Source organism: Pezoporus occidentalis, unplaced genomic scaffold (assembly GCF_034315485.1).
Source record: "Pezoporus occidentalis ecotype Australia unplaced genomic scaffold, CSIRO_AGI_Poc_V1 ctg69, whole genome shotgun sequence".
Classification (NCBI taxonomy): Eukaryota; Metazoa; Chordata; class Aves; order Psittaciformes; family Psittacidae; genus Pezoporus; species Pezoporus occidentalis.
Genome location: NW_026916041.1, coordinates 3,216,535 through 3,240,522, shown reverse-complemented (window position 1 = coordinate 3,240,522; position 23,988 = coordinate 3,216,535). Strand labels below are relative to the sequence as shown.

Genomic DNA, 23,988 nt, shown 5'->3' with positions numbered 1-23,988 from the left:
TAACAAGTCTTTCTTTGAAACTTCATTATTTTTACATGTTTCTCAAAAAAACAGAACAAAAATGTATTTTTGTTGAATTTTTTAATGCAGAAATACTGTTATTTCAAGTATAGCCTTACAATCCTGTTTCACTGTTCTTTATGTCAAAACAAGAGACAAGTACACCCTGGCCAACTGCATTTTCATCAGGAGAGTCAAACTACGTTTCCAGACATTTATGCACAAATCTCATTGATAGCAGGACTTTATTTGCAAATAAAGTGAGAATATGCCTCAAAAAAAAAAACAACACAAAAAGATTAAGATCTCTTCCTAACACCTTTTACACAGAAAACCACTAGCATACACAAAGAAAATATGAAGATCCACTACTCAAAATCCATGTCCCTTTGATTATTACATTAAAATGCAAATTAGTTTTCTAGTATGGACAACCAATTGTGATACAAACAGAAACAGCTCCCTTCCACAGTTTTAACTACATATAACTCTTTGAATACAGTTTTCAGAACAGATCTCTGTTTCACCTGTCCATTATTTAAAAGTTAAAAGCTGAGTTCTTTATCAATGGTTATGAAGCAACTTTCTGTCCTTTCATATTTTATGTGAGTATAAAATACCAAAAGAGTGCTCTCCTTTACTTACAAGGATGCCTTGTGCATTAACTAGTGCAGCTCAGAACAGGACATGGATAATGCTGAAAACAGCTACTGAAGAACATGGGTTTATGCTGAAAACAATTCTCTTAAGTTCAACCTATTTAGCATGGAATAAGGCAAGCATCAAGCAACATGTGGGCAATAGGAAATGGTTTTGTAGTTGTTAGTAGCATGTTCTTTCTTCCTTTGTACTATTAATGAAAGTTAATGCTAAAGCAGTAATGAAGACCCAAACAGATTCTCTACTTACATTTTAATGATAGGATTTGTCTAAGTAAATATTATGCTCTGAAAGTGAAATTCACATTTCATGACTCAAAATTTCACCCTCCAGACCTACAGATGGAGTTCTGTCTAAATGCAACAGAGGACACAAACCAAAACCATCTCTTAGTTCCAGATGTCCCTTCATTCAGGGACACCCAACTTGAGCCAGGTCCTAGAGGAATGATGCGCTCACCATCCTGAAATACCGAGGCTGCGTTGGGCGCCAGTTATCAACCAGGGGAAGATTAGGTTCATTCTCAGCATTCTTGGATAGGCTGCGGAGCTTCGCCATCTGCAGGAGACCAGAAATCAGTGTCTGATGCCCTTGGGATCAAATCCACAGCCCAACAATTAAGCCAAGGAGACATCAAAGTTGTGAAGATGTCCCTTGCCCCATCACCACAAGAACTGCACTCATGTTCTTTTCTTAGCAGTGATATTATTAGAAAAATTCAAGATGGGAAAAATGGGTCCTATCTGAACAGGACTGTGAAAAATACTGTCATTTATCTACTGTCTACAGAACTGTGTAGAGCCATAGAAACTGCAGGAGGTCCTCAGATAATGCAAATAGAACAGCCTATACCCTAATAAACCCTTTCTACTGACTCAGTACCTGTTAAGAAGCCTCTGGAATAGCAATGCATTAGCGCTGAATTATAAACTAATTGTTCACTTCCATGCTGGGTCTGCAGCAGAGGATATATTCTACTGTAGTGACACAAAAAGGTTGATTATTGATAAAAGGAATGAAAATCTGGATAATGACTTGGTTTCAGATGGTTTGTGAACAAGGTCTGAAGCTTGACTCTCCTTGGCCATTTTTTTAACCAAGGTATGGGTTTTTTTTGAAGGATACTGTACAAAGAGTCCTGCCCATCCTCTTCAAAACTGTGTAATGCTCTTCCTCTGCTGCTTTCTGATTTTCAAGGGATACAGCACATATACTTACTCACAGATACATTATGTTCATTTGTTGTCACTGCCATGAACAACATTAGATAACATGGCAGCAGTGATTCAGACACTTGATACTTCCTTGTCTAATGGCTTACCATTAAAAGCATGCACACATTTTCCCATGTGTGCACTTGAAAATGTAGCCCCATGCATGGTTCACATCAACTTTGCCACTAGCTTCAACAGACTGATGTACCTATCTTTTATGGTACAGAGTTCAAGTCTGAAAGAAGCAGAACTTCTGTCTGTGCTGTAAAAGTTGAGTCCACTGTGACTATACTAATTCTAGTTTATGGGCTGAGCCAGTTCAGGCATCTCAACATTGCTCTTCACTACACAGCTCAGAGAAGACAGGTGTTTGCCTAAACAATGATGAGGGCACATTTCTAACCAGTATAATATGCATCAGATGGATTATTAATCTGAAATTAGATTTCAGATGAAGAATAATTTGTATGGGAATAGTAAGACATGAAAGTAGTTGATCAGTTTTGTTAATACTCATAAAGTGCTATTCAGAAGTTGCTGGTTTTGTTACTATTTGTGGAAGATCTGCCCTACTTGGCAAAAAAAAAAAAAAGAAGGGAGGAGGCATATATTCAGACTACAGCTAAAGGTGAAAAAAATTAGTCTGCAATTGGATAGTTACTCCACAGTTAAATCCCTATCCTTTCATTAAGAGTAATCTGAGCAGCTAGGCTACCCACTCTGCATCTCAAAGGGTTTCCCAGTGAATTGATTTTTCCTGCAGAGTACTGATTCATAGTGACTGCACTTACTCTTGTGGCTATTACACTGTTACCATCTGGCTGCAAAACCATCCCAGCAATCCACTCTAAATGCACGTGCACGCACTTAAAATAATTACTATTAATGAGGCTGTCTGGTAGTACACTTCCAAGGATGCTTTCTAGGATTAGAAGTAATTGGTTACACAATCCTCTTTTATGAACACATTACTTAGACTGCAGGCACTCTGCAGTGAGGAAAGTCTTTCTATTGTATTTGTACACAGTAGCTGGTGTACCTTACAGAAATATGGGTATCAAGAACCTGATACAGCTCTTCTGTAATTTTCTTGTTTCCATGATGCCATCTAGAATATGTGGCAAAGAGAATCACCCATTCCATTAAATTTGGATTCTGATAGAAGATGTTTTTGAAAGAAGCATGCTATAAGAGACACACTTGCAAAGTAGGATGTTCAGAATTGGAAATGCTCAGCTGCATAAGGTGAGAACACTGGACTCCTGCTTTATTCAGTGTGCAAAGCAGTTAGGGTACCTGGCTGTCCCACTGCATCAGGTTGACATGTAACTAAAAAGAAGTGGGTAAAATATTATCTATTTGAAATTTACCTGGTCTGAGCTGACTATAATAGGGTCTCTCAGAATAATCCAGGTGATGCACTCTTCACAAGGTGGAGTAGTGAAAGACCCATGGTATGTCCAGTAGTCATGAGATTTAGGGAAAAGAATTGAAGGATCAAAGTTTGGAAAAGGAGCTTCTTTCCCCTTAAGAAAAAAAAAACACAACAAAACCAACAAATAAGACAAAACCAAACAGAAAAGTCTTCAACAGTTCCAGTCAGGATTAGGTAAAGATGCAGCTCTGGTATTTTAAGAAACAGAGTGGCTCAGGTACTTCATAGATACGAACTAAGGAATCTAAGCACACATCTACACAAGACATAGTGTTGCAGTGTAAAGATAAGTGGGCTGAATGACCCTCACAGACGGGCTCAGAGGAGCATGACACGACAAACAACTTCATAATGGTACTTCTTGTACCTGAGCTAGCTCATGTGAAACAGCATCCAGATGTGTTTTGGTCATTTCTCTGCAGAAATACTCTTCCTTCTGGCCTCCTTTCTTATGGAAATTCTGTCTATCTACTGAACACTGGATTAGGTCACTATATAATGAAGTGAGACAGGTAGTCCAGATTTAAAATATTTAATAGCAAACAAGACAGCCTACAAAATATGACATTCTTATCACATAATGTTATCTGAGACACAGATGTCTAGTCAGCAGCATTTACAAAGGTCCATTAGGCAGCATATTTCAGGAAAGAATGGACCAATTTCCAAAGGTGCCTTTCTTTTGTCACTGATGACTGAGGGAATAAGACTCCATGCCTACTTTTTAGGTGTAAAATTTGGCAAGATGACTCTCATTTTCACGAAATCATGAGGCACACTAAAGCCAAAGAAGGCTCATACGTAAATGGAAGGAAGGACTTATACTGTTAAGGAAAAGCTACCCATGGTTTTATTCACAAATACATTATGGCAATGTTGCAGAGCAGAATTTGAAACCTAGAAAGTCATGACTCCTGAGGTGTTTTTTTTTTTTCTGTCCTGATGGTTTTCAGCAATTTCGCTATAATGAGAAGCCCAATATGGTTACCTTTGTTTTGATAGCATTTATTTCCTCAAGAATTCTCTTCATCTCTGGTTTGGGAGTTTCCCCTACCTGTAGAGAAGAAACACCAGCTAACCAGATTTCTGTTCAATCAGTTTTCTTCTTTCTCCTGTTTTATATGCATCTAAACATGTATCAACTACAAAATTATAATTCATTAACCACACCTATCACCCCTAACAGCCTAATAAGCTAGGTCTTCTGCCTGTAGCCTTTGTCTATACCCAAACAGATATTATGATCCAAATGAAGAAATGATATCAGTATAGAAACTCAGCATTGTGGGTAATTTTATAATACAGTGATTCCTGTTGACATGAAATTTTAGCCTAACAAAGATAATTAACTCTTCAGACTCAAGTACAGAAATTGAGTAAGTTTTAGTCTAGTTAAAAAAACAGTTCTCATGGTCAGATCTACTGTCTACAATTGCTGATCTCAACATAGACATCCATCTTTCTATCCCTAGTGAATATCAGTTAAACAAGAGACAGCAAAGGCCAATATTTCAGTCTAAGACTGCATGCCCCCAAAGACTTTAGAAAAGAATAAGATACTGGTATTGCCTGTGAGTTAGTTCTGCTGGTAGAAAGTGCATGAAAAGCCTAGAAGCTATATCTGTCCTTGAAATCAGACTATGATTAGCATAGAGACAGCTGACTGCTACTGGTCAGAGAGCCACTCCTGACATTGTGTCCCCAAAGCAGGGACAAATACATCTGGATTTACAGCTTCCACCACTCACATAGTGACACAATAGCTGCTGGGACAAGTGTGTGTAGTATTGGATACCCTTTGAAATAACATGACTCAGGCTCTGAAACTTGAAAACCATGCATTACTGAAAGTCAAGTCCTTCAGCGTGGTTCGATCCCTAGAAAACATTCAGAGGGTTTTGCTTTTTTAAGCCTGTAAGAATAGAAAACTCTATAGTAGCATTACAAATAAGCATTGTATGCTTCTACTTACTTGCAAAAATATGGCCAGAACAGCTATTCCATCAGTTCTTCTCACAGCATCAAGGTAATTACTGTATTTTGGATTCCAGTGTAATAAGTGTAGCTAGAAGCAAAGAAATGCATGAAAAAAAAAAATCCATTATTGAATAGCAAGCCATCAGAGCCTGAATTTAGAGTTCATCATATATGTTAAGAGCATTTGGTGCAACAAGGAATGAGGATTAGACCCTCAGAAAAAAAAAAAAGAAAAAATGGACAGCAATCCATATATAAGTTATATATTTAAACTTAGGCTACTATTTGCTTTAAAATGCACTATAAACATCTTAATACAGAAATTGCAAAAAAGAACAGAAATCTCATCTTAAAGCTGAAGAACACAGAAAAGATACTTAAGTAAGCAGGCAGAACATGCAGTTCAAAAGTCATCTAGTGATATGTGATTCATTTCCATTTGGCTTTCAAATTACAGTAATTCTAGCAAAGAACCCATATGAATGTAAGAACTGCATACTATTAGTCTACAGTTCTCATTCTCCCTTATTATCCCCAAGTGGCAGAAAATCAAAGCAACACATTCTTCCTCCTTTCTGTTGCTACCATCTGCTATACCACTATACTTTCAGAATACTGCTTAGTAAGTTTGCACTGCTTCTCAGTAATTCAGTCTTGCTGTCCTGCGCTTCAAGCCACTTTGGTTTGAGAACATGGAAACTTTTGTTTCACATGTATTCTTCCTTAGTGAGAATTACTTCAACCTGACTCGTAAGACTCAGTGGGAGTAAGAATAGACAGAAAGCTAGAAATAAATAGAGAACTCCTTGAAAAGCAGACAAATAACAAATTTTGTCCCACCTGAACACTAATGACAAATGTTATTTTACACCCTGTTTTAAAGGAAAAAAAGTGGTGAGTCTTACCTCTCCTGCATATCTCACTCCATTCACAACATGCTCAGAGCCATGGTCATCAGACGAACCCCAATGAAAGTGAAGTTGGCGCAGCCTGTAGACTCCTGGAAGTGGCCCACCTCTCAGCACTGCAATTGATAATCTGCAACAGCATTAGACTCAAGTATCTTCCAATTATTTTAAAAGAAATATATATGTATTAAAAATATTTATTACAGGTGCTATATGTTCTGAGAGTACTAAGTAACTCTGCACTGATTTTAGCAGCACTCTAGGAAACCATCTTCAGCTATATGCACTTACAGGCAGATGAAAATTATTTGTGTCTAGGCTTCCATTACAGTTAATAGAGATCATTGTTTTAATGCAGTTGCATAAATGTGACTCTAGTACCTTCTGGGATACTGTGAATACACCTGGACCTCTGGAAGATGTGGTTGAAAATTTGTAGAACTGTACTTTTCTAAAGCAGTATCTGGAGGCAAGGTGAGTACACTGGGTTATCAAAAATAGCATGGGATACCTATGTTTGGGAAGTAAGCCCCTAATCAGAACAGTAAACCTTCTAGAGTTAATTCTGTTTGCCTTAAGGTAGATACTCAACATATGGTGACCTGAATTGCTCTCTGGACTCCACTGATTAAGTGTGGCTGCATCTCTGTTGACTAGAATGTTTAGAGATATAACCCACCTACTTTTAAAAGCCCACATAAACCACCTAAATTTAGATGCTTTAATCTTCCCCTGAAATCCATGTAATATCTACCTATATCAAAGCAAACAAAAATAGCCGTGATTAAGATCAGCTACTGAAGGACTAGATGATAAACTCCCACAAAACACCACAAGTTTTGTCCCTTACTGCAGGCTATGATTTATTTGTTTTAAAAGCAACGACATTACTGATGCTGCTTCTGCTATAATAGCTGCACCCTTCAGCAGTGGAAAAGGAAAATAAAACCAGCAAATGAGCCAGAAAAGCAAGCTCTGAGAATGCAAGTTATTTCCCTAAAGAAGAGTTCAGCCTGTGATGAACAATACTCTGTATTCTAAATAAACTTTTACATTTTTTTACACATTTTTACATTATATCCTAAATTAAGGTGATGTATTTGAAATGGTCTCACAATAAAAGGGAAGAACTTTTTACATTCACCAAATACTAATTAATATTCAATCCTCACTCACTTTATTTGGAGACAGAAGTTATAACATCCTTATAAGCCATTCCGCAGTTCTCAAGAGCAGGTCTTTTATATGTTAGAGAAAAATATCCTTAAATCTAAAAAGGAATGAAATCCACTATCATCTCCAGAAATAACGTACCAAGAGTATTCTTTACCGAACATTAAGAGCAAGCTGCTATTATCAACAGCTTCCCTTTACTTGTTCCCATGGATGTTCAGTACCATGGCCAATGCAGACACAGTGACAATAGCAGCTGAGAAGGCCATCAATTCTCCATTAAAATAGATCTGTAAGACCAAATAATCCAGTTTAAGGTAAAAATGTGTCATTATTTCCACTGATGGGCCAGCATCAGACACTTTTCAACTGGGCATTAGGTGAAGCTCTGCATCACTGTGTGCCAACACATTCCTGTTTCATGCATCTATAAACAGCAGCTTTTACTTAGCACACAGAATGAAGCAAATACTAAGATGCCTATAAACCACCATCTCCTCGGGGCAAAAAGGCATTTTCTTTCTTTTAATTGCAAGTGAGTAGTGTAAATCATGGAAAAACATGTTTATGATTACAATGTAATTAAATTTTGCTATATTTTAAAGAAGGTAAACAAAACAGTTGCAAGAATGACTTTCTCCAATATCTAAAACATAAAAAATCCCAAAGTACGCCTGCATAGCTCAAAGACAGTAAAAGAAATCTTTATTTTTTTAAAAACGTGTGGCTTGGAACCTAAATTCTGAAGGTATCTTTATCCTCTTGGATTTTTGTATTCAGAAAATACTAACATGAATACACATTAGAAACAGTTAGGAAAAAAAATAAAGTAAAATATGAAGTAAAAGTTTATAAAAGTTTATAAAAGAAACTACAGTATCTTTGTTTTTCAGTGGTGTTAAAATATAGCTTTATTTTTATATATTTACATATTTATATGTATCAGGGAATTAGTCTAACAATTATTTCATAGGAAATACTCATATAACTGAGACTCGCAGTTTTAGGGCTGTGATAACTGTTTTCCTAGCACAAAACACTTAGTAAAAGATGCTTTTCTAGCAGGCCTCATGACTTAACTCTGAGCTTCTGCCTATGACACTCAATGAAATAAAAAGAGCTTTTAAAAAAAGAGCCTGCAGGCTCATTTCCTTCCCTGATATATGGGCAGCTTTTCTCTTAGTCCTCTGAAATATTGTGTAATCCTTTTCACACAGCTAGCTGAATGGCTGGTCTTACTTCTGAATATTGGAAACATGACATTTCTGTTCCAATCTCTGCTCTTCAGGAAACAACAGGATGGCCATAGCGGACTTACCAAAATGTAACTCCTTCAAACTTGCTGTCATTGAAGTAGCATGTCCCAGCTGCAGGAATACACAAACCAGCCCAGAAGGCAAGGGAGAAAAGTATTCTCTCCTTTTTGGTGTCTTGTCAATGCAACCTATCAAGCCATAGCTCGGTGACTGAATCTTTTTATATAGGTTTACACATCACCCTCCGCAGTGCCTGATACCAGACATAAAAATGTCATATCAGTCTGAATCATTGCTCAAATTCCATGTTCTCCCCTTCCACACAGAAGAATGGTCAACCACAGAGCAATCCTACATGGACACATACATAGACATCTGTCCCAGTAAAAAAAAAATAAAAAAAAATCACCTTTTAGTTGATCCATCATAAACAGAGCACCATGAGACAGAACTGGCTAATAAAAGAATGTTTCTTTTCCACTCTCAATGGAGTCACTCCACTCATTCCACGTATTAGCCAGTTCTGTCTCATGCTGCTCTGTTTATGATGTATTGAGGCAGATGTTTGTCCAAGAGAGGGCAGGTGTTGGACAGAAGGATGCAATTAATGTAAGAAAAAAACCTCTGTATTTCACTTTGCATGTTTACACAGCAAAATGAATGTGTGATGTGGTTTGAGTGGAGACGGCCACTCCATTCCACCTTAGTTAGCAGGGTGTCCTTAACAACAGAAATGTGACAAGAAGGTTTAGGGAATACGTGCATCTACTTGCTGAGCATCTTAGGTAGGGGTCTGGTTGTTAATTTGCGCTAATGTCAGTTGTCTCTATCCTCATTAAGGTAAAATTGACAAAGTAATGACTACACAAATGCCTTCCCTGTTTGCTGTGAAAGCATACTGTCAAAGTCAGGTGGAAAAACATAAATGTGAAATATGAGCTCACTCCTCTAATGGAGATAACAGGGTTTTATTGAGGGACAAAGTCAATAAAGCAAAAGCAACAGGGCTGGGCATATGACCGTAGCCAGAAGCGTACTGATTAGCATTTGTTACAGGTTTATATACTTTCACTATTGCATGAGTCATATACATATTCATAATTCCTGCGTATAGGCGGGGAATATTATAACTAGCTCCAGGAACTTATTATCATAAGTCTCCTCCTCTTGGCGTCTGCGCACTGCTCTCCAGTGATTGTGGGCAAGGGTCTTGAGAATGAAGTAAGCAGTCTTCCTCACAATGTACTTTTCACCTTTGGCACAGTTGGATGCCCCAGTAATCACAAAACTAGCTGAAACCAGCTATACCCGTAATTTTTCTGATAGCTGGCAAAGGGTTAGAACAGTGTGACCTTCCTGCAAAATTTATTGCAGGATGAGCAAACAAGGAGTATCCCAAGCTAGCAGATGTTTGGGAGGCACTGTCTCTAAACTAAATGATAAGTAGAAGGATGGTGTGAAATAATTTACTCATGTTTAGTGGGGCCACTAAATTCCACAGACTTACAACATAAACATTGTTCTTTACCTCCGACCTAAGTTAAGCTAAAAGTACTTTAACCCTATGTTTTCCAGGCACTAGCTTTCCTCATATCCAGCCCCCCCCCCCTTTCTTTTACCTTTACAAATTCTCTGCTATGTGACTCCATTTTGCTCAAGAGTTCTGACCATTTTCAACTTGTCTAATCTTGTGTCTTTAGCAAGCTTTGCAAACTCATACAGTTATATCCACATAGCAATACCTATGATTTGCAAAAGCCAATACATTTATGTGTTTATCACAATAAGGAGCACCAGACTCATGAGGTGAGTTGTACTTATAAACACATGAGAAGAAATAACTGTTCATACAAGATTTATAATCCTCACATCCTGCCAAATCCATAAAGTGAACTGGTAAACCATAGGAAAACTAAATTAGTAAGGTATTACTGCATGACAGTTGAAAAAGACACATTACCTTTGTCAGACTGCTTTATAACAGAATCTAACAGTGCACTATAAAACTCACAGTTTTTTTAATGTCAGTGCCACATTTTAGATGTTATAAAAATCCTCTGCTCAAAAGAGGATCTCTGTACTGGCTAACTGCAGAGATAAAATCCTTTTCCTAAAAGCTTTTGGAACTGAGATTTCAGTTCTCACTGAAATTTTCTTTAGCAAGCACTGAACAGATATGCAGAAGAATTACTTTTGTTTGTATTTGAACTTATAGGGACAGACTGGGAAAGAGAAGTGTCTGTCAGAAGTCTGTCAGCATGCAATCCACCCTCACATGCACTGTAACACACCTTTTCCAGTTCTGTGCCTTGTTGATCATCAGTCAGCTCCCAACTCATAGAATCACAGAACAGTTTGGGTTGGACCTTCAAAGGTCATCTAGTCCAAACCCCCTGCAACGAACAGGGACATCATCAACTAGCTCAGGTTGCCCAGAACCACATCCAGACTGGCCCTGAATGTCTCTCCAGGGATGATGCATCCACCAGGTCCCTGGGCAAGATGTGCCAGTGTTTTACCACCCTCACTGTAAAAAAACTTTCCTTATGTCCAGCCTCAATCTCCCTTCTTAATTTAAAACCATTACCCCTCATCCTTTCACAGGAGGCCTTGCCTAAAAAGACTTTCCCCATCTTTCCTGCACATTCCCTTTAGGTATTGGAAGGGTGCTCTAAGGTCTCCTGAGTCTTCTCCAGGCTGAAAAAGCCCAACTCTCTCAGCCTTTCCTCATTGGAGAAATGTTCCATCCACCTTGTTTGTGATCTGTGGCAGGGCTGAAATCCCCATCTCCAGAGGCAAAAAACTGACATTGCACTGTGTAACTGCATAGCTTGAACCCATGACTGTTCAAGCATTTTTATCTCTAACAATGGAAATTCAAAGTTAACAGAAACTGACCTCCTAAATTCTCTGTACTCAAGCTTTTCAGTGCTCATAGTAACTCTCAGTACCTTCACGAGACACTACATATAGTAGATGTTTCAAACACTGAAGAATTTAACTTTGCTGCCTTTTGTGATATGCAGCATAGCCGTTGTACCGCAGCTACACAAGCACTGGGATTTAGCTGTGCTATTCTTGTAATGGATACTGGCTTTTTCCAGTGTAAATTCATAGAATCATAGAATAGTTAGGATTGGAAAGGACCTTAAGATCATCTAGTTCCAACCCCCCTGCTGTGGGCAGGGACACCTTACACTAAATCATATCAGCCAAGGCCTCGTCCAACCTGGTCTTGAACACTGCCAGGGATGGAGCATTCACAACCTCCCTGGGCAACCCATTCCAGTGCCTCACCACCCTAACAGGAAAGAATTTCCATCTTATATCCAACCTAAACTTCCCCTGTTTAAGTTTTAACCCGTTACCCCTTGTCCTATCACTACGGTCTCTAACGAAGAGTCCCTCTCCAGCATCCCTATAGGCCCCCTTCTGATACTGGAAAGCTGCTATGAGGTCAGAACACAAAATGTTAAGCAACATTTTGCAGGAATCAACCAAAAGCTGTATATCTATAGACAGACTTCTCCTAGTTTTAATTAAATTTTATGGAGTTTGTCCTCATTGTTTTAGAGCCAACCAACAAATAAATGTTTATTCACCAGAAGCTGATAATCAAAATCTCACCTGCAAAGATAAGTGAGATTTCCCACAAAGTGGTACTCTATGAAGTGCTTTCCACAAGCATAAGTCATACTAAAAGATATGAATAAGGAACAGTAACTGTCACTTTAAATTATTTTATCCATCATCCACTTCCAAAGGCACACATTCCTTTGATAAGAAAATTAAAGATTCTGCAGACACTATCAAAATAGCCTTGTAAGAAAGTGTGCCTGCACTGAGGTACTCCAAGCCCTGAAATGTCAACAATCAGAAAGTCACTAAAAGTAGTAATCTGGCCAATGAACCTCCATAGAAAGTGCCACGGAGACAACAAAAACAACAAAATGAGAAGATGAAAGAAGGCATCCCTTTGACATAGCCTTAGTGCATCTCTCCTCAGTTGCTATGCCTGGATTCCAATACAAGATTACATATCTTTACGTTTATTAAATGATTGAACATCTTGATCTAGCCATCTAACCAAGGTACTATAAAGAAAGCCAACGAGTCATTAATTGTAAGAAAGTTGCAAGCTATATATCTCGCACAGCATCATGACAATGGTTCCACCAGATAGGTGCTCTCAGGACACTTCTCTGGCATGAATACTATTTGAATTTTAAAAGCAAATGGACTGTCCTAGTAGAAGTAAGATTGCAGCCCTAATTCAAAACAAAACCAGAGTCACTGCTGGATCTAAAAGAATGTCTGAGTTACCATTCAGGCTGAAAAACATAGCAGTGGTAGGCTGACAAAGTAACCAAGTTCTAGTAAGGGTTTTATTCGGCACAGCCACCTAAGAGGTTTTGAATACAGCTCCCAGTTCTTTCTTGGATTTTGAGACTCCAGCCTCCACCTGAAATGACCTTACAGTGCTTACAGTTTTTCTTCCACATAGGTACGGTTAAATGGGGAACTGAGTCTGCAACAATCCATTAACTTGTATGGACAGGCAGCTAAAGCAGGACACAGCACCTAAAGCAAGTATCTGTCATCAAAGCCTTCAACTGTGTAACAGATACTTAAAGTCAACCAGACTTTATGAACAGCTGTAGAAAAAATTCTTCAATTACTTACACTAGACTAACTCCAAAGATAACAATAATAAGGCCTTTTTCAACATAATGTGAATCACATTGAATGGCAGTTTTCCCCAGAAGCTTCTCTCTAATAATTTGAGTTTAAGAAACTGTCCTAATGGCAAATATTCAAAGTATTCCTATCAGAGAAGACACAATGGAAGTAAAACTTGGAGACGTCCAAAGCAATCTGATTTACCATTCACGTTTGCAATTTATTCAGCAACCTATTTCATCTACCACCAGTGAAAATCTAGATAGAACTACGTATATGAATATGACCACTCTAACTGAAAACATCAGGAAAAAAAGGAAGCCCTTAGTTTTCTGGTTAACTCAGAAATAATTCAGATAGATAGGATATATATATATATGTATATATACATAGAGAGAGAGAGAGATACAGAGAGATACAGACAGATAGAGACAAAATGTTTTTGTTCCAGAGGAATAAAAGCTCCATTCCTACAAGATTGCTATTACGTATGTATGTATTATGCAGATGGTTATTCCTCTACACAAAAAAATAAATCACTGTACATATTTTAAAAAACGTAAAACATGCTCAAGTCAGTAGGAGTATGCACAGTGCAATTAGTCCTGCAATTAGCATTATCTTAAGAGAAGGAACACCACCCACAGACTCTGCAGGCAATAGTATAACAAAGGAAACATAACAGTAAACACTGAATGTTTCTTGCCTTCAAAGAACTGAGAACTACACCTTTTTTCCAGTGAGTAATTTTTTATTTCTGAGATCAGAATACAACAGTTACTCAGAAGTTAATCTGAAAAAAAAATAAATCAGAACATTTCAAAACTTTCTGCTCTTTGTGGCTAGTGTTGGATCCATGCTGCAGATTGTAGAGCTTGGATACTCCCTCCTATGCAAAATCCGAGTAATTCTAACAATAATTACTTTGACATTTACGCAGAAGATGAAACCACTGATCTATCTGATGCTGTTCCAAACAAATACAAGGGATGGCAGATGGGTTGGAACTAGGTGATCTTAAGGTCCTTTCCAACCCTAACTATTCTATGATTCTATGGTAAAAAAAGGCAAGTAGCAGTCATGGACATTATCCATGTAGCCATAGCTACACCTCCTTACTGATGCATCATGCTTAGTATTTTATTCAAACAACATTAAAGATTCCCACTTTGCTCAAAAATTAATGAAAGTCTTCACCGCACAGTCATTTTTGAGTTTTGATAGCGTACTAACTAGTTCAGCTTACATACATGTTGATCCTCTACCTTCATGAAACCCACCTCAGTAATTAAAAATCCATTAAATTAAATCCATGCATATATATATTTAAGACCAAACTATGAGTAAAATTCCTAGTAATTATAGCATCAATCCTAGTTATATTGTAATAGAAACTGAAGCTTTTAATGCAGTTAAGAAATAAATCTGCACACTATATTAGATAAACTTTGAATATTTTCCTGAAATTGACATTTTTTTTTCCTTTTCTTTACCATCCCAGGTACTAGAAAAAACAACACAACTCTGCTGACCTTGATACAAGAATTAAAGAGTGAGGTATGGATTTGATTTTTCTTTTTATCACCATAGTAATGCGATTTCATGCTTTTCAGTAATGCTTTTTCCTTTGAAATATAGCCAACAGTATTTAACATGAAACGTAGGTGATTCTGCCAACATAAACTAAGTATTTCTAGCACCTGTTAAACAGAACAGAAGAATCTCTTTAAAATATATACTTCAGTAACCCTTAAAAGATATGCATTATATATGCAGCACATTGTTGTCATAATTACAAGTGGATATAAGATTTTGGACATTGAATCTGAAACATTGGATATTTTCAGCCTAATAAAATTTATTAAGACAAAATCTCATGAATGCCGAAGAGTTTTAACTGATTAAATACCATGACTTAGTGGCAACATATGGTTCATTACTTCATTTATCAGAAATTACATGGGTACAGTTTACAAATACTGTAATTTCAGCCAGATACACAGTTAAAGGTGTTTTGCTGGGCACCTCAAATAGCTTAAATGGAATTTGATCCTTAGATAGTACCTGGACTCCTTGCTCCTGGAAAGCAAGACAACTGCAATGACTTTTGGAAGTTCAGAAATCTACCTTACACCTTAATTCACCCTTCACCAAGCTTCTTTGCGGCTCTCTCCATTCCCTAGGATTTTATCTATATCCTTTAAAATCGGTCCCAGGCTTTTCCCACCAGTTTTGCAGAGCACTGGCATCACAGAAGCCTGCACTTCACACATGAGCAATACACAGAGACCTTCTGACAGCCATGAGCATTCAGAGCTGCTCTCCAACCAGCTTCAGAAATAGTCACTAATATATAATGAAAGCTTGAGATGAAAACAAAACTAACCTGATCTATCGAATGAATCATCAAATACAACTCTGCAGGTTTTCCCATTGTTGAGGATGGTCTTCGCTGCACCAGGATCGTAACTAGCAAACCATGGTAGCAGGGAGGGATCATAATGCACTTCTTTGTTATTGATTTCAATAGGTGACTGATGGCGTCCTTTGGCAATCGGGTAATTTTTGTGCCACTGATCTGGTCCTAGAAAGAAGGCCAGAGAAACATCAAGACAACCTTTTCCAGCTAGGTATGAATTACACTTAATGTTACAATTAAATGCAAGCTTGGCTTTACCTAGCTACAGAACACCAATTAAATGTACTAATAAATAGGTTACTAATAGTCTGGTTGTTAGGCCATGTGCAGATTTTCACTGTATAATTGGTGTAGCAATTAAGATTATTCTAGTTGAAATCCTGGATACTGCAAGTCATTCAACTGAACCTAAACCTTCATAGCAACCATAATACCTTACTTATCAGGAGACTGACAATACATCAAGGAAGGAAACTAGAGGAGCACGCTCTAAGTCTACCAGTAGCTAGACATGTGATGGGATATACCCAAATGATTGCCCAGAGAAGTTGTGGATGCTCTATCCATGGAAGTGTTCAAGGCAAGGTCGGATGGGGCTTTGAGCAACATGTTTTTGTGGAACGTGTCTCTGCCCATGGCAGGGGCATTGGAACATCTTTTTATTCCTTTCAACCTAAACCATTTCCTGTTTCTATGATGGTATGATTCCAATGTGGCACCAAGCAACCATCTGGAGAAAGAAAAGGCCATCGATACCTAAAGAAGGCAGAAATGTGCCACATAGATTTAATTATCGTCACAGTTCTAGCAAGAACTTAATGTGGAAGAAGCCTGACTGAGGCCAGATTTACAGCCTCTGCAGGCAGGAAGGATGGTGTCTGCGCTGTGGGCAAGCACTACTACTCCTGCAGCAAGGCTAACCTAAAGCTGGATTTCAAAGCTCTGTCAAATGTTAAATTACATTAACAGTAGGAAAACTGACTTTATTTAACTTAGAGACCTCTCTGCAAGGCCTCTCCTTCCTGCTTCTCCTCTTCCACACCTGCGAGTGACGACCCAGGCCCGCCTGGTGCCCACAGTCCCCCCATTCGTGAATGGCTGTGCTCGCCAGCTGGCAGCACAGCGGAGCCGGGCAGCGGCCCCACTCACCGTTGTCGCTGTCGTAGCCCCACGGGTAGTAGTTGGGGTTAATCATGGTGCCGGTCTCGCCGCCGCAGCGCCTCAGCCTCTCCCGGCGGCTGTGGCAGCACGGCGGCCTCCTTTCAAGGCAGCTTTTTATAGACTCACGCAAACTCCATGCCCTTACCCGGGAGGGACCGCATTGCCCCGGCCGGCGGGGGCGGGCAGAGCCGCTCCGCTTCACACTGCCCGCCCGTAGCTCCTGTGGTGAGGCGTCCGGGGTCGCCGGGTGATTCGCGTTAGAGCTGCTGCTGGGGACGGGGGTCGAGGGGCTCCCGCTGTGGGGGGATCCGGTAGGAAAACATGGTCGTGCTTGTGCCGGGGCTGCGGGTAAAGGAGCCCGCCCTGGACAGTGGGTGAGGGGAAAGGAGCCTGCCCCGGCGCCAAGAACATCGAGTGTGGAAAAGCACTAATATCCAGAACTAGGTACAGTGTTCAGTTCAAACGAGATCCATATGTGTGTACACACACAGACAGGAACACACATAAACCAGGAAGCTTTGCCTGGCTGACTTCTGAAATTATATTTACATACAGGTCTGGCTGTTTTGTTTTTTTTTTTTTTATGGTGGTTTGCAGAAAGCCTGTTTGCCGTAAGACCAGCATCAGGTCTGGAAAGGCTGGGTCTATCCACAGGAGACCCATTGGTGATATGTTTCACACTCGATGTGCAGCTGGGGGTAAGGGGACCAATCCAACAGCTCCTGTATGCAAGGTTCCAACCCTTCCCTATCGAATTTCCACATACACACGTGGGTTCCAGCACTGCTCCCCACTGTGCTGTCTCCTACTGCCTTCCTGAAGAGCTTCTGCAAAAAATGGGTAGCATTAATTGCCCCTGGCCTTTAAAAAGGTGCTGCTTCCCACTGCGAGGACTCTTGGAAACTGGAAATGACTAAACTAGCTGAAGACCCAGTTCCTGACAGCTCCAGATAAAATCTGCATTATCAAATTAAGCATGGAATCAATTAGGTTGGAAAAGACCTTTAGGATCAAGTCCAGCCGTTACCCCAGGACTGCCAAGTGCATCGCTAAAGCATGTCAAAATAGCGTGAACTGCTCACGGACTAGGGGCATGTCACTGGGTCTGGATGGACCCTGGCATGACCTCCTCTGAAACAGGTCTGTTGTCCTCATAAAGCTCAATTAGGATGAGTTGCAACAGGTGCAGGGGAGATAAGGGAACTAAAGAGCCTCTTTTATGAGAGGAGACTAAAGGCTTAGTGAATAAATGGTGAAAGGGGAGGTGACAGCTGTCTGTATCTACACACCATCAGAGAGGTAAACACCAAGAAATTACAAGAGTAAAGAGCAATGTTAGCCAAGGATCAACTATATATACATGTGCCATGAAAAGTTTGTGACAAGGTAATGGATGAAGATTTGGGACCACCCAAGGTATTCTAGTAACTGCAGTAACTTTGCAATGCCAAAAGTGGAGACATGAATAAGGTACACAGGAGCTATATATTTATGCCCTACAGATTGCTTACTATTTCCCACTTCTTCCTCAGTTTTCACTTCCATTTCCCACCATCTTCTTATTGCCATGACCCACAGACAAATTTCCAAATCCAAATCATCCCCCAGTGACTCAGTACACTCACCAGACTTACAGAAAGAGCTGTACTGCAAACATGACCATAGCCTACCTACAGCAGCCCAGTCATACATTTGCTCAGATGGAGCCCAGCTCTCTTCACTTTTCCAATTTCTGAGTTTATTTATATGTGTATATATATATATATATCTTTAATTTGCTCCTGAGAGCCAAATTAATGTTAAGTCAGGGAAAACATAGTTCTAGTGCCTCCTCTATTCATGCATTGATCAGTTGGTCTCACCTGCCACACACAGAGCTTCCCCAGTATCCCCGTTTTTGAATAAGTGCCTTATACCCACCAAAAGAACTTCCTTGCCCAGCCAGAAAGAGATGGATTGCAAGAACACAAAGCCCTGGGAGATTTAATCTGATCAAATCTAATCTTTGGAATTAACTCTGCTTTAAACAGGGGTTGATCTACATAAGCTTCTTCCAGAATGTTATTTGCTTTTTTAAAGACTTTATTAATATAGTAGAGAGTCATTAAAACTCCCCAAATCAAAGAGAGAGAGAAAGAGAGAAAGATAGAGACTAACTTAATTTTTTAAATTTTAAAGAGGATTCTTTTTAATTTGACAACAAAAGAGAATTCCTTTGGATCCCAGTAAGGCTCCTCTTTTTTTTGAAAATGTTTCTCTTCCACGCATATATTTATAGGTTGTATTACAATGAAGAGTTATTATTGTTGGTATTTGCTCTTTATATAACAGCAGCAGTCAGAGGACCTATCATACTAGGTATTGTACAAACATTTAATAAGGCCTTCTTCAGAGGCCTGAGAGACACATGGGAAGCAGGTAGGCAGTCAGGAGCACTGAGAGTAGCTCGTAATTACAAAGCAGAATAATGAGACAGAAATAGGATTCCATGCACAAAATCAAGTTTTGTTGTCCTAATTTCTTGATGAGCTATGGAAATCTATTTCAGGGAAGACCATGGGTTACAGTTTGGTGAGTCCCATCTGTGTATTGTAATTAATAAATGTACAGCTGCTTTAGATAACGGTAAAGTTAGATTTACAAAATATATGATGGATTTGGTCTCTAATCTAAAATAATATTAAGATCAAGTTTAGAGATGAAAAGCAGTCAGGAAGTGAGATTAAAATTTACCAGGCAACATCTATCCACTAAAAAAAATAAACAGGCAAATTCAACACAAGGAATCCTATAAACTTTCTAGTTAGATAGCCATTATGGTGTTACTTTAAGTGTTACCCAGATGGCATATACACTGAAAGGTAAGTTCCTGTTCAAAAGTGGAGCAATCTGCTCATGTGTGCTCTGGCACTGAGGCTTGGAATAGTAAGAATTTGACCTCATGTCATGTTAGAATACTAAGAATTTGACCTCATATTAAACAGCTGATTAAGTTTACCAGGATAATTTTCTAAAGCTTATACAAACCATTTATTCTTAATCCTTGGTTATTAACTGATATGATAAAACTTTCAGTCTTAGGATCCAAACACACATAAGGAAAACTGGGAAGAGAAACCCAAACTCTTTATAAACTTAGGCAGCAGTCCTACTTCCCCAGTCTATAATGCCCAGATCTCACTTTTCCTCTGACCATATTCACTGTAGCATGTGTTTAACAGAAAATATTTATGGTTCATATGCCTTTAAATACTCCATTAAATGGTTTAGAAGTAAGGCTAACCTGAGCACTTTTAGAATTAGGGTCCAGATCCTGCCCTTTACTTGCCTTTTTAGAAGAACTGAAATATATCAGAACTTAAATAGTTCTGCAGTATAGCTAGTGAGAGGCAAAGTCCCCGGACAGAAAGCATAGCATGAATCCACATTCCTTACATGTCATGGAGAAGTGCTCAACAAAAGCATCTTCTGTGTCAGTAAACTAAAAACTCTGAGGAACACAGTGGGAGGGTAGATCTGCAATTGTGAGGATCCATCAGGCAAAGCCTTGATGCTACTGATGATGGTGGGGACAAAGATACAAAAATGACTTCCAGAAATAGATAAGAGGTTGTGTTTGCTCATGTTTCATAACTCACTTCCAGAGAGTGGAGGAGGTTGCTATTGCTAGTAATACTGACATAGTGACTCCTTCCAAATGCCTTTTATTTAGGCTTTGCAAAGGAGACCAGGAATCAGTGCAAGATCCGTGACTGATCAGCAAACTATCACCTCAACATATTGTTTCCACTTCTTATGATTATTCACTTTTCCTTACAGATTCACAGGACAAAAGGTTGTTAACCCAAGAGTGTGTAGTCTCATTTTGAGCAAGTATAAGATTAATTCCTGTTCAAAGAGACAAAGGCACATAGTTGGCCAAGAGATTTAGGTTTGGCAGTTATATTTACTTCTCATATATATGCTTGGACTTCACACTTCAGCTGGGTCTTTTTCCACATAATACTAATCTCCATTAAAACTAAGGCTTTGCCAGGAGGAGTGAAGAAATGATTTGAAGCTTATTCTGAATTTAGGTACAGGGTGTGCACAAAAATGTTTTAATATAAGGCTAATTACATTCAAAGTATCAAGCTAAGAATTACTATATTTCTCTTAGCATAACTGTGTCTTCATTCCTGGATTTAGACATATGTTTTTCCAAACTCATCAAATCAGAATGTATAAATTTTGCTTTCATTATAAATATAAAGGTATATTTATTCTTTCAAGTTATTCACATTTTACAGAAGTCTCAGCAACTAAGATGCTTTCATTTCTAACTACAGAAATTTCCCATATTGACATTTTGCTGAGAACATGAGAAAGAAGTTATGAAGCTATGGCACTAGTCAGCCACACGGAGGGTCAAATTATAGAGGATTGAAAAGACTTTAATATATAACCATAGAATGTAATGGAATTGCCAGCCTGCTTCTTTCATTAACAAGAGTAAAGCTTTTTCTGTGGTACTTTTATAATTCCTGTTACTAAGCCCAGGAAGAATCAGCTCCTGCTGCATTAGGTTATTACAGAATTCTCATCCAAAGATTCTTGTTCCTTGCATGTTTTCTTTTCAGAACTAGGTGACAAGAAATATAAAGAGTTATTGAGAAAGTCCATTATTAAACAGAAAAATCCGTTCTTGCATTATTAGATGGATCAATAGCAATTACAAGTAAGATCAGATTTACCTTTCATCACATGCTGCCACTTCTACAGCATACCCCAACCCCAGTTTTGGCTTATTCACATAAACACTGATACACTGCATTGTTAAACCAAGCGTTTTTTTTCCCCAGACAGTTATTCTTTCATTTTCTCTTTGCCTCTTCCTCTTCATCTCTATGATGTGTGTACAAGGGAGTAGAAGGCAACAGAAAAACATTGCTTTCCAGAGCTGAACCTCTGCCAAAAGGCTATGCTTACTAAGGCCATGCTTACTTCTCTAGAGTTATATCTGTTTTCTAATACTGAACTGATTCTTCAAGAGATTGGGAATGCTAACTCACCCATTTACATCTGTTTCACCCCAAAAATAAACTTTTAATACAGTATTTACAGAATGGAATACAGAGCAAAAGGAACAGATAAGACATCTGTGGAAAAGTAATGAGACTACGGCAGGTGTTTCACACTGTCTTCAGCGATTGCATCCAGAGCCTTTAAATGTGAAGTTTGGTGGCAAGCACACCAAACAGCTTCAGCAGAGAGAATTTTGAGAGCTGAAGGTCCTGTGGGTATTTTGTGGATCACCAAAAGAGAGCAATGAAATCATACTTCACCAGAATAGCTGTCAGCTACTTGCAAAGAAAGCTAGCTAAGTTATCTATAATTTTACACTCAAAGAAAGGAAGATACACAAATACTTTACTTGCTTGACCTTTATTGACTATAACCCTCCCAAAATTTGAAAATCAGATGGTCACACTCAGAAAAGTAATTGGCTTAATAAATATTAAGTAGACAGTATTTTCCCATTTGTCATTTCATTATTGTGACTCAACATAGTGGTGTATTGATGAAAAAATGTAGAGAAAAATTATACCATAAGGATTTAATATTTTATCTTCAAATCTAATCGAAAAAAAAATGCTGCAAACAATGATATAACCTTTTAAGGGAGTGAATGAAGCACTGCTTTTCAAAAGGATGTAGTCAGAAAATGTCATTTTAGTCTTGTATCTATACATGAAAAGTATCCAAAGAGGATGAAATCCCTGTTATTATTAGGTGCTTGGAAAGCCCTCTTAGTGAACTGCTGGTCAGCTACAGTGCCTCAGGTATTTGTATAGCAGGCATATTATTCAGTAAGTCTGAAAAATGCACATATGCAATAGAATAAAAATCTGAGGAAAACGTGCTGGGAAAAGAGAGGGCTTTAATACCTGCTACTTTATACATATAAGCTTGCCTAAAACTAGCCTAGAAGGATCCATCCTCAGAACTGCAGCATATTTGAGAAGTGTGTTGGATCAGCATCACATAAGCCAGTTGGCTAAGCATTACGACATCATCTTGATGACATTTCTCTGTCTGCTTGGAAGTAATGCGATAACTATGGAATGGGTAGCACTATATCACTCTAGCAGCTTAAATACCTCTGCAGTTTTCTGCAGATCAAATAAACAGCCAGCTGATCACAGCAGTTAATAGTGCACTGCCCAGCTATAAATGTGTTTTCCCTATTCACCTTCCCAATTAGGTATATTTACTCATAAATCACTGAGTGATTTATTGGCTGAGCAGGAAAAAAAAGAAAAAGGAAATAAAGGGAAATAAAGGGGAAAAGAGGGATATGAAGCCTCTGTTGTGTGACAGAGAGAATAGGTTGGGCAAGGGACACAATGGAACCCTTTGCTGTAAGGAGAATGGGAGCTGAGTATGGGAAAAGGGTAATGGAAAGTGATATAAATTCCCGGGGCAAGCAGAAAAGAGAAAGGGGACTGAATAGAAAGGGGCAGCAGTGGAGAAAAAGACGGGAAAAGATTTGTGGCACAAGAATTATTTGCATGATAGAAGATAGGCTGGTTGCCAGGAGTCCATGAAACAAAAAGGAGAAAAGGAAGGCAGTTTACAATGTCTGTGAGTGGAGAAGCTAAAAAAGCCATTGGGAAAATCAATAAACATGTCCAGTAAAAGCAGTAATGTATTGGTACAGTCCTCCTCTATACATAGAGTCGCTATCATTGAAAGTTCATACGTCTATGGTCAAAAAGAAAGAGGCAAGTCAAAGAGATTATGCTAATTTAAAAGAATTTAAAGTAGCTACATATTCAGATACTATGGAAAAGATTTGACCCAGAAGAGTATTCATTACTGTGCTGGAGTGAAATTTCATTTGTTTTATTTACTGGCAAAACTTTAATGACATGAACAGTGGCACTTGAAAATACACCCTCAGCAAGTTCAAGCCTGAAATCATGGGCTGCTCTACAGAGGAGACCAGACAGGCTGGAGAAGTGGGCTGGCAGGAACTTCATGCAGTTCAACAAAGGCAGCACAGAGTCTGGTACCACCTCCCTGCACAAGGCCATGCTTGGGCTGACTGGCCAGCAGGCAGCTT

General features: G+C 38.8%; 1 protein-coding gene across 1 annotated transcript; it reads right to left on the bottom strand.

Moving 5' to 3' along the window:
* Positions 1-360: 360 nt before the first annotated feature.
* LOC134175519 (carbonic anhydrase 3-like) lies at positions 361-17,128 on the bottom strand. Its single transcript, XM_062641570.1, has 7 exons — positions 16,872-17,128; positions 15,690-15,887; positions 6,192-6,310; positions 5,282-5,374; positions 4,298-4,363; positions 3,245-3,400; positions 361-1,218 (listed from the first exon to the last, which is right to left on the bottom strand). The coding sequence occupies exons 1-7, from the start codon at positions 16,915-16,917 to the stop codon at positions 1,099-1,101; spliced, it is 798 nt and encodes a 265-aa protein (XP_062497554.1). The 5' UTR covers positions 16,918-17,128; the 3' UTR covers positions 361-1,098.
* Between the last annotated feature and the right edge of the window lie 6,860 nt (positions 17,129-23,988).